Source organism: Moschus berezovskii, chromosome 9 (genome assembly GCF_049115385.1).
Source record: "Moschus berezovskii isolate FMDL1 chromosome 9, NW_MosBer_1.0, whole genome shotgun sequence".
NCBI classification, from domain to species: Eukaryota; Metazoa; Chordata; class Mammalia; order Artiodactyla; family Moschidae; genus Moschus; species Moschus berezovskii.
The window spans coordinates 110,308,066-110,320,257 of NC_142468.1; the positions used below are offsets into that span (position 1 = coordinate 110,308,066).

General features: G+C 37.0%; 1 protein-coding gene and 1 pseudogene across 8 annotated transcripts in view; one reads left to right on the plus strand and one right to left on the minus strand.

The window, feature by feature from the left end:
- Window positions 1-12,192, plus strand: part of APC (APC regulator of Wnt signaling pathway) — a 143,625-nt gene that overhangs the window by 75,755 nt on the left and 55,678 nt on the right. For all 8 annotated transcript variants that reach the window (XM_055436921.2, XM_055436922.2, XM_055436920.2 and 5 more), the window contains 2 exons: window positions 3,129-3,237; window positions 7,727-7,840. In XM_055436921.2, the coding sequence (XP_055292896.2) occupies window positions 3,129-3,237; window positions 7,727-7,840 (223 nt within the window). The remainder of the gene's footprint in view (window positions 1-3,128; window positions 3,238-7,726; window positions 7,841-12,192) is intronic.
- LOC129563182 (eukaryotic initiation factor 4A-II pseudogene) lies at window positions 4,968-6,190 on the minus strand (annotated as a pseudogene).

The window sequence follows — 12,192 nt, forward strand, 5'->3', positions numbered from 1 at the left end:
ATCAAGATTGCTGGGAGAAATATCAATAACCTCAGATATGCAGATGACACTACCCTTATGGCAGAAAGTGAAGAGGAACTCAAAAGCCTCTTGATGAAAGTGAAAGAGGAGAGTGAAAAGGTTGGCTTGAAGCTCAACATTCAAAAAACAAAGATCATGGCATCTGGTCCCATCACTTCATGGGAAATAGATGGAAAAACAGTGGAAACAGTGTCAGACTTTATTTTTTTGGGCTCAAAATCACTGAAGATGCTGATTGCAGCCATGAAATTAAAAGACGCTTACTCCTTGGAAGGAAAGTTATGACCAACCTTGATAGTATATTAAAAAGCAGAGACATTACTTTGCCAACAAAGGTCCGTCTAGTCAAGGCAATGGTTTTTCCCGTGGTCATGTATGGATGTGAGAGTTGGACTGTGAAGAAAGCTGATCGCCGAAGAATCGATGCTTTTGAACTGTGGTGTTGGAGAAGACTCTTGAGAGTCCCTGGGACTGCAAGGAGATCCAACCAGTCCATTCTAAAGGAGATCAGTCCTGGGTGTTCATTGGAAGGACTGATGCTAAAGCTGAAACTGCAATACTTTGGCCACCTCATGCGACGAGTTGACTCACTGGAAAGACTCTGATGCTGGGAAAGGTTGGGGGCGGGAGGAGACGGGGACGACAAGAGAATGAGATGGCTGGATGGCATCACCGACTCTATGGACATGAGTTTGAGTGAACTCCGGGAGTTGGTGATGGACAGGGAGGCCTGGCGTGCTGTGATTCATGGGGTCGCGGAGAGTCGGACATGACTGAGCGACTGAACTGAACTGAAACACCCACCAGCGTCTTAGTCTGTCCCTTGTTGCAGTCTGGAGCCTTACATACTGTGGTGTGAGTTACAAGGTCAGCTCCTGTCAGTTAACCACTTGTGTCCATGTTGGTTTCCAAAGCAAGAGCATTTTGCCACAGTCCAGTCTTAAACTTGATAGCAACAACTTGACCCTATTCTCCTTAACATTTTTCTCACTCCAATACTATTGCTAAAATTAGCTCATTCCTTTGAGCACTTTTAGCACCCAGATCTTGATCCAATTAGCAAGTTTGCTGAAGACTAATCAGAAGAAATAACATCTCCCTCTGTCCCTTGTTTCCTTGCCTTAGTCCTGGTAGGTCCTGCAGGTGCTCACCAGGGATCATTAAAAAATAGGATCAGATCTCATTTTTTTGCTAGTTGTAATACCCAGGCTGTGAAAGGGGGTCGGGATTTCTGCACTGCTTTCTTCTGCTCCTGTTGTCAAAAATGGAAGGGGAAGGGCAGCTTCTCATTGGTCAGCACCTCTGCCTCAGATTGGCACATCTAACCAGGGGCTGGCTTCTTCCCATGAATTCCCCCACTACTGAGGTTGCCACAGCAAAAAGTGAAGGCTTATTTCTTATTTTGCAAGTTGCTTCTCAATGAAGAAAGTTTAGCAAAAGTAGAACCTTCCACATACATGCATACATATTCATCAAGAAAATATAATCCAATAGAATTTTAAAGTATTAATAACAGTCAAGAGTGGGGAATGACTTGGTAAGAGCAAAGCCCAGAAGCTGTAATAAAAAATATCCCCATATTCAAGTGATTAACCGAGAAAATACATTTATAACTGACAGAGTACTGTCGTTCTTAATACAGAAGAGGTCCTTTAAATAGGAAAAAGCCATAGAAAAGGAAATAAAAATGGATTTTAAACTTGGAAAAATGCTTACCCTTATACTAAAAGAAATCAAATTAAAACCATAGTGATAGGGAATTCCCTTTTGGTCCAGTGGTTAGAACTCCACACTTCTAGTGCCGTGAGCTGGGGTTCCATCCATGGTCTGGAAACTAAGATCCCACAAGCTGTGCAGCATGGCCAAAAACAAGGAAGTCCATAATGATATACTATTTTTTAAACCCTAGAAATGTAAAACAATCTTGAAAGTTTGATAAAGCATTTACATTGTCAAAGGTGGCACAAGGATAAATTGGTACAATGTCTAGTAAGGACAGTAAGTTAAAAATTTGCATATCCTAGGAATTTGTCTTTATACATGTTTGCATATTTGAACAATGAAGTTACATATAAGAATATTCAATGAAGCACTGTTTGTAATAGCAAAAGATTAGAAAGACCCTAAATGGAAAAAAAAAAATAACCCTAAATACCCTCTAACATAGAGCCAGTTATTATTTATTCTTTTATGGATTCATAAATATCTTTGCAGCTAGTAAAAAAACCACATAGGACTTTTTTATATTCTGATACAAGAATGATCTCCAAGATAGACTTTTAGGTGGTGAAAAGTTATAAGACAACACAGATAATAATATGCTATTATTTATGTTTTAAAATGTACATATACATATACACATATATTCTTTCATTTTTATGGAATGTCTCTGGAAATAAATATAAGAGAATAATAGTAGTCACTTAGGGAAGGAGTCACACAAAAGGACATAGATCATATACTTCTTGTACCTACTGATTTTTTCCTTTTAGCACTTTATTTTGCATTTATGTTTATATTGATCAGATATAGAGTATTGATATAGGTTGTTATTGAGGACATCATCGATTGGGTTGTCAGAAATTATGTAACAAGTTCATCTTCAGATTCCAAGCCTAAGAAAATGTTTCTCTCCCTCAGAACAACCTCCTCTTATTACACAGTGATAATATATTTCTTATATTGACTAATCAGAAACTGAAAGCTACGTGCAATAGTTCCCTATACTCTAGATTTACTTTTTGCATAATTACTGCTTTTCTTTGCTCCTTTATTATACTTTTTATTCTTATATCTGAGTTTTATTAAATCTGTGCTTTTTATTGTATACCAACATAAAATTCTTTCAAGAAAGCATTTGGTTGAAATGTAAATATTCTAGTAAGAGTGGTTGCCATCTTATTTAGCTGAAAAAGTTTAAAACTTTTAATATTCAAATTTTAATGACTATAATCTAAGTCCCACCTTCAGAAATCTAAAATTAGTAAAATTCTCACTTATTCATTATATTACTTTAAATAGAAAACATTCCAGTTATAGCTTGTGAGAGTTGCTGTTAATGTGCTCTGTATTAGCATTGTGTAAACTTAAGTTTTTTTGAAAAACAGATCATTGCTTCTTGCTGACCTTGACAAAGAAGAAAAGGAAAAAGACTGGTATTATGCTCAACTTCAGAATCTCACTAAAAGAATAGATAGCCTTCCTTTAACTGAAAATGTAAGTAACTTGACAAAATAACTTATTTTTATATCTGAAATTATATCTAAGTTTATAACTATATAGTTATTTGTAAACTGTAATATGTTTTATCCAACTTCAACATAAATATATAGTCAGTGAATTTTGTATATAAAGATGCTAAAGCTAAAAGATTCAGGATTCAACTAGGTTTTTTATTAGACGTGTTGAATTACCAAAGATACTCTGTAGAAATTTTTATTATCATCTGTCTGTTTTTTGAACTATATTACAGGACTCGTGCCAGATGGTTTTTGCAATGAAAGTATCTTTGAGATAACTTGAGTCCTATTCTGGTTATTATAAATGACAGTAGCTGTTGGCACAGATGTTAGGGCTTTTTTTTGCAAGCACTAAAAGTTGTTTGTTTTGCTAATATAACTATGTAAAAAATAACTTAATTCTGCCAGCCAGAATTCTTAATTCTTAATTCTCCCCACCCTGCCTCTCCAAGTCAACTGTTTTATTCAAGGGGTGACATGTATAAGAACATTTCTGAAATACATTAATAATTTTAAATAAGACTTTGTCTTAACTGTCATCCATAAATTTTAAAACAGTATAATAGGATAATTAAAATTAATCTTCCACTCGTAGCTTAGATTTTTCATTTTCTAATAAAGTTTTGAGAGGACATAATAAAAGAAAAACTGCAATGAAGGAAAAACCTTTTCCAAAACACACAGTTAATCAGTTTCCTGCGTGAGCATTGTCTGGCGGGAGCTAGAACTAGAAGCTTCAGTGCTCAGCCTCCTGAGCACAGACTTATCCAGGTTTGTGAGAGGAAAGAATCTCCCTTCCTGACAACATCCTTAACATCCTTTTGGGAGCTCAGGAAGCACCACAAGTGAAAGAACAGTTCATAGACAGTGTTGATGCCTGAGGACTAGGAGCTCAGGAGGGTTTGGAGGGGTCTTTGCTCTTAATGTTAAAGCAGTGTTTTGCTTAACATTCACTTTGGTGATTAAAATGTGCAATATTTAGAGTCCAGCTGTTTGCATGTACTTGTGTATGAAACAGTCCAAGAGCAATCGGTTAATACCTGAAACAAAGATCAGTTCTCAAATCATTCCCATATTAATTTACCATATAGTCCGTCACATTTATTTAAGAGGATATGTAAGACATTATAGACCATTAGGCAACATTAGCAAATTTAAATTGCTTATATTTCATAAATATTTTTATTTATTTTTTATTTTTTGTTAGCACTAATTAAATACTCTATTGAATAAATATAATACCAAACAAAATGCATTCAAATGCTAAAAAAAAAAAATCAATTTTAAAGGCCTTTCTATTCAGGCTAATGACAAACACAATAAAGGCAGATATTCTAGTTTAACATAATTGGCTGATTTTATACAGCACTTATATCTTTTAGTCCACAAGTGTATTATTAAATGATAGAGAACATCTAATACAACCATTTCTACAGAACTAGGAAATAAATTTCTAAGAAAGAAAGCTTTTACAGACCCCATCTTTTATACCCACCCCAACAGTCTAACTCTAAAGAGGATAAAGCCAATGACTTCCTCACCAGAGCTCACGACTAATGTCACTTTGCTATCAAAATCTGTATTTCTGATCCGTTATGAGCATTGAGACAAGATTCAAATATTCCCAAAGAAAGAAGCCCAATGCACGTTGTGATCGCCTATTCAGCAACAGCGAGCACTGCATTCAAAACTGTCTCATCCCAGAAATTAAATAAGGTCAGCCACATTCATTGGCATTTCCTCCACTGTTGTATTGTAGAAAGTCTCAATGTCACGAAGAATCCTCTTGTCTTCTTCAGTAACAAAGTTTATAGCCACACCTTTCCTCCCAAATCAACCCCCTCTGCCAATTCTGTGAATGTAGTTTTCACAGTGGGTAGGTAGATCATAGTTTATAACCAATGACACTTGTTGCACATCAATTCCACAAGCCAGCAAGTCAGTAGTGATCAGAACACGGCTTGACCCTGATCGGAATTCCCTCATGATAACATCTCTTTCTTTCTGGTCCATGTCACCATGCAGGGCAGAAACTGTGAAGTCCCTGGCATGCATTTTCTCTGTGAGCCAGTCCACCTTGCGCCTTGTATTGAGAAAAATAACAGCCTGTGTAATTGTCAGTGTCTCGTACAAGTCACAGAGTGTATCCAACTTCCATTCCTCTCTTTCAACGTTAATATAAAACTGTTTGATTCCTTCAAGGGTCAATTCTTGCTTTTTCACCAAAATTCGAATTGGATCTCTCATGAATTTTTTGGTCACTTCCAACACATCCGTTGGCATTGTGGCAGAAAGCAACACCACCTGAATACTAGTATTTAATTTTTGGAAAATCTCATAGGTTTGATCCTTAAACCCTCGGCTCAGCATTTCATCTGCTTCATCCAAAACGAACATTTTTGATCCGTTTTGGAGAGAGATATCTCCTGTTTAACATATCAACACTCTCCCTGGTGTCCCAACAACAATGTGTGGTGCTTCAGCCTGCAGTTTTTGCATTTCATTTCGAACATTTGTTCCACCAATGTAGGCATGACAAGTTGCTCCCATATAATCTCCAAGTACCAGAATTACCTTTTGGATCTGTTGAGCCAGTTCTCTGGTGGGGGCCAATACTAGTGCTTGGGTCTCCTTGAACTCAATCTCTAACTGTTGCAGGATGGAAATAGCAAATGTGGCTGTCTTGCCAGAACCTGACTGAGCTTGAGCAATCACATCATACCCTTTAATACATGGGATAATAGCTCTCTGCTGAATAGCTGATGGCTTCTCAAAATCATAAGCATAGATGCCCCGAAGAAGAGACTTAAGTTCATATCATCAAAGTTATCAACAATCTCATTCCAGTTGCTCTTGATGACACCATCGGGGTCCATTCCCTCTGGGTCGCCATGTTCTCTGCTGTTATAATCCATGGAGCCACCAGACATGATCCAAAGAACCACTCAGTGCCAGACTGAAAAGCCATAAATATTTTTAAATTCACAAAATTTTTATTCTATATTGGGAAGGCAGTTAAGAATGCTTTCATATGGAAATACTTATCAGTTTACTAGTCATTGCTTAAAACATCAGATATAAACCACATTATTGTAACATAATGTGTCATCTTCAACCTTTTGTGCAAGGGATTTTTAGAAGTGGAAGACAAATAAGTGTAGTTATAACTGACTCACTGTAGTTATAACATGACTCACAGCATGCAGACTGTTTCAGCTGTGTTGCAACACATAATGTGGATATGCCTGTAGGAACACATTCTGCGTGTGTCGTCTGTATATTTCAAGGGAAAAGGGTGAAAACTCCTCTAACTTACCTGACAACACAGTTTGGGATTCTTAGGCCTACAGAATGCTCTTCTGATTCAGACTCATACACAAGCAGCTTTTGTCTGTGTGTGTGTGTGAGTATGTGTGTATGTGTATGTAGGATCTTAGTTTCTTGATCAGGGTCAAACCTGCTCCCTTGACAGTGAGCACGTGGAGTCCTGACCCCTGGACCTGCAGGGAGTTGTCCACATGCAGCTTTTTATTGGACTTACAGAGCAAGAAAAATCTACAGCACTTGCTTATTCCCTTCATGATCCATTATAACTGTCACCTGTCATTTTGTCCAGTCATTTTTTTAGTCTTGGAGCTTGTCTGTGTAAGTTTCTTTGCCTTCTCCTTTTCATCATTTTTTTATACCTAGCAGTTACCACAGCATCTGGAATTGTAGTCAGAGGGCTAATAAAGTTTTGAATGTACTAACACCCACTCCATGAAGAAGTACTTTTTTTGGTTTGTTTCAACTTTGGTTCATATTTATATTTTTACCAAAAAGTTTGTGTTATCTTGCAATTTATGATTGTATTATATAAAAGTTTTTCTTTATTCTATCTTCTTCATTTTATATGTTGGAAAGTTCTCTCTGTTTAGTCTACATGTATATAACAATCCTAAAGTGAAATATAAACTTAAGGATGATGGACCTGATTGTTGATTTTTCTATTTTGTCCACATTAATATTCTAATTTTTAATAATTCAAAGTAGTGCTTCTTCAGGGCAGAAGAATTGTAAGGTGATGGACAGGGAGGCCTGGCGTGCTGTGATTCATGGGGTCGCAGAGAGTCGGACATGACTGAGCGACTGAACTGAACTAAAAAAATAGGCTTACCTTAACTGGACTGGTATATATATATATATATATATTTTTTTTTTTTTTAAAGAGTTTGTATAATTTAATTAAAACTATTTGTGACTGTAGGGCAATAAAAGTGTTTCAGCTCTTCACTTCTCATCAGAAACCCAGGCTGAGCCTCGCACTGATCATCAAGTTTTAGGACTTCTTAGAGTAAAAAATAATTTTCTCATGTATAATAACTTATGTATTTGTTTATTCATTTTCTTTATTGATAGGTATATGCTTTTTTATTTTTACTGATAAACACAAGATATTAACATTTCCGTTTTATTTGTGGTTTTAGTTTTCCTTACAAACAGATATGACCAGAAGGCAGTTGGAATATGAGGCAAGGCAAATCAGAGTTGCAATGGAAGAACAACTAGGTACTTGCCAGGATATGGAAAAACGAGCACAGGTAACATTTATTATTAAACTCTGAAACGGTAGTAGCTAGATTTCTGTGAAGAATCTAATGAATTACAGCTCTGTTAACTTTGGTTACGTTTTATGATTAAAAGGTATTTTAAAGTCTGTCTTTACTTTGGCACTAGTTCAAAATAAGAATAATTTATTATGGCTGCTGGGAAGCATAACCAGCATTCACATAATTCTGCCTTCATATTTCACTTCTCTGATGCTGTTCTGCTATGCCTTGGAATTATAAGAGGAAAGAAGAATTCAGTTCTGGTCATCTTGTTAGTTGCTAGCTAACTTCAGTTACCCATTTACTTCTGTGTCTGTGTAAGTTCTGGTCATCTTGTTAGTTGCTAGCTAACTTCAGTTACCCATTTACTTCTGTGTCTGTGTAATGAAACCCAGAGTATTAAAGCAGGAGGGTCTCACTCAAGGAGAGAAACAGATGAAGAGAGTGTTGGGAGAGAAGTGGATGGAGACCGTGCCCATGCTTCTGCCCTCTGCTGTGCAAAGAGGCAGTATTGGGATAAGAAAGGTTTCTTAAGATGTTAGACTAATTATAAAGGTGGGTAAAATTCTACCATTTTAAAATTAAGGATTTATCTTTATTAGGTACCTTAAAGAAAATGAAAAGGGGAAAAACATGTTTGGGACTTTCCTGCCTGTCCCCTGGTTTGGACTCAGTGCTCTTACCGCCAGGTCCTGAGTTCAGTCTGTGGTCAGAGAACTAAGATCCCACAAGCCGAATGGCACAGCCAAAAGGAAAAGAAAGGTGGAAAGATAAGTTACATACTGGGAGAAGGTGTTTGTCACCATATAAGTGGCATGGAATCAAGAAGATAGAATGAATATCCAAAAATACTTTAAATTAAATTATGATACAATTAATACAGATTTAGTATTTGTAACAGTTGGTTTTTTCATGAAATTATTTTAAAATACCAGACAGATTTTCTTTGTTTGTTGATAGAAAAACTATGAGAAATTTTACTCTGGTTTATATAAATTTACGTTTTTAGAATGTGAATTTATGGAATACTGTATACATGTTTTTCTATATCTGTTAATGTGTTTGTTTTTATAGGTACTTAAGAAATGAGATGTAGATATGAAAATTTCTGTATTAATATATAAATAAGTATATTCCAGACAGCTTACTGTAGAACAGATCAACTTGAGTTCTTTGTTGGCCATTTTGTCCAGATATGTGCAGATGTATTCATTTTAATTTTATTCTGGAATATAGCGTTCTTCTTTTGCTAGTTAATATTCTAAGGAATTTTTAGTCCATATTTTATAAATTCAACAAACATTCATTTATTCTGGAGACAAATTAAGGTTAGGCTTCAGACGGAGAAGGCAATGGCACCCCACTCCAGTACTGTTGCCTGGAAAATCCCATGGAAGGAGCCAGGTAGGCTGCAGTCCATGGGGTCGCTGAGAGTCGGACACGACTGAGCGACTTTCACTCACAAAGAAATATTGTACACAAAGCAAACATGGGAGTATTTGTAGTGCATATGAGGAGTTAATATCCCTAATATACAGCACCTACAAGTCAATTGAAAACAAGACAACAAAGAGGAAAATAATCAGAAGGTATGAGTAGTCCCATCACAGAAGTACAAGTGGTTAATAAATAATTGTGAAAAGATTCTTAAACATCACTAGTCATCAGGGAAAAGTAACATAAAATAGTGTCGTTTTTGGTCGGTGGTGGTGGTTTATTGTCTGGTTGGTTAATTTTCTGCCTATCAGACTGGCAAAAGCTTTAAAGTTAAGTGTCGTGTAATACTGGTGAGATTGTGAGAGACTAATACGAAGCGTTGTCGTCTGCCTGTTGTAAGAATAAACTGGTACCATCCTGAAGGACTCTGTAGCACTACCTGTCAAAGTTAAAATGTTTGTACCCTCTGACCTAGTAATTCTGTAAGACTCTCAGAATATGTCCTCCAGGAATGTCTACTTAAAGCATCAAGAATATAAGTGTAGATTTTATGATATTCATTGCAACACTATTTGTAAGACACTTAGAGAGACAATTTCAGTGTCCATCACATTTGGGTAGTTATTAAATTATTAAATTAGTAGTATGCAGCTGTTACAAATATTAATAATTAGGTAATGGGAATAATGAAAATAATTGTCCATAGTAATTCTTTCCCTTGTAACTCTGCTTGAGTGACTCAACATGTAAGACTAGAATGACCAGCTAATGAACATGGAAGTGAATTCCAAGAAGGCCTGAGGCCATGAGAAAAAAAATGTGGTACCTCCTTTGAAAGGAAAAAAGATGGATAAAAATTCCAAGTAAAATAAAAATAGAGTAAAAGTTTTTTTAAAAATAATCATGTTCCAGAAACAGAAGCCAACATTATATTAGATTGAGAAAACAGAGAAATAATTAGATTATTACCGTTGCAGTCATTAACATGGTTTGCCGCTTGCTGTCATCGCTATTACTTAACTTTGTTTGGAGGTTCCACTAATTCAAGTAGAAAGAAAACAAGTTGTTTAACTACTGCACTGTTTTCCAACTACAAGGGAAGAGACCAAATAATTGTCATTTGTGAATTATGTGGTGGTCTACCTAGAAAAGCCATAGTGAAGCGCCAAAAAGTATTTCAGCTAATGAAAGAGCTCAGTAAGGTGGCTAGAGTTAAGGCAAATTAGGGTTTCTGTATTAGCAGTGGCTACCATTTGGAAATGGAAATTGGATAGAAGGATCTCTTCATTATGACGGGAAACTTTAAAATACCAAAGACAGACCACATGAAGAAAAATATAAAATTGCTAAAGGACACACTATGTGGCCTTGAAAGTAGAGAAGCCTGTGTGGCTGTCTGCGTTGTTTGTGTTATCTGGTTGCAGCGACGCCAGGGATATCGCAGAAGAGAGGCCAACTAAGATTGTAAGGGTCCTGCAGGGAATGGAAGAGTGACATGAGTAGTCAGACCACTCAAGCTGGCTGTTCTCTTGCTGTCTGTTCATCCTGTGAGTGCCTGCTTCCCCTGCACCCTACATAACAAGACTGACCTTCCCACACATTTGCCCCTGGCCCCAGCTATTGACTGTGCTTATCACTGGGGCAGTGAAGGGCCTTCCCCCCTCTGCTGGTTTCCCTGGTAACTAATGAGCCAACCTGACATCACTCTATAACTGGCAATCTCCCCTTCCACCCGAGAGGGAAGCCTGCTGCATGTCCTGCCTGCCATCCATCGCACATGGTAGGGTATCACTCCAGGACCTTGTTTCAGGTGTGTAAGATCCCCCTTCCATTAAACCATTGATGTCTCTGTTGCTAAAAATAAATAAGATCCCTAGGTGAGAAGATTTTAATATCCTAATGATGTCTTTCTTTAAAAAGTTGATTTAGAAATATAATATGATTCCAGTCATAAACTTAATTTTTTTAAAGCCCGAAAAAATTATTCTTAAGTTTGTAAAGTAAAAATTTCCAAATTTAAGAAAATTATGAGTGAGGATTTACCTGACCATTTGGTAAAATTTACTGAGATGGCTGGATGGCATCACCGACTCTGTGGACATGAGTTTGAGTGAACTCCGGGATTTGGTGATGGACAGGGAGGCCTGGCGTGCTGTGATTCATGGGGTCGCAGAGAGTCGGACACGACTGAGCAACTGAACTGACTGACTGACTGTTAAAGGTGTTGCAGTAATCACTGTATGATATTAATAGCACAGGCATAGACGTAGGCAAATAGAACAGAATAGAAACTAGAAAAAGATGTAAGAAAATCTGGAATCTTTCAATGATAAAAGTCACAAGTTTGGGGCAGAGGGGGAATGGTAAATAACTCAGTGAACACATAGATAATGACTAGGAATCTTTTTGGTGGTAGTTGTCTTTAGTCACTAAGCCATGTCCGATTCTTTTGTGACCCTATGAACTGTAGGCTGTCAGGCTTCTCTGACCGTGGGATTTCTCAGGCAAGAATACTGGAGTGGGTTGCCATTTCCTTCTCCAGGGGATCTTCCTGACCCAGGGATCGAACCCGCATCTCCTGCATTGGCAGGCGGGTTCTTTACCACTGAGCCACCAGGGAAGCCCTATCTGGTAGTACAGAAATTAAATTAGATCCCTACCTCACATCTTGTACATGAACAGTTACAGGTGAGTTAAATATCTCAATGTAAAAAATAAAATTAATAGAAGAAAATAGAGGACAAGAGAGATCTTAATTAAGAATGGAAACTCAAAAGCAATAGGAGGTCACAGGATTTATTTTGTAAAATTTCAAGCATTCATCCTGCAGGAAAAAACATACAGGAAACTATTTGTGACACGTCAGGGGAGAAAGGTTTAATATCCCTGTACTGTAAGAATTCTAC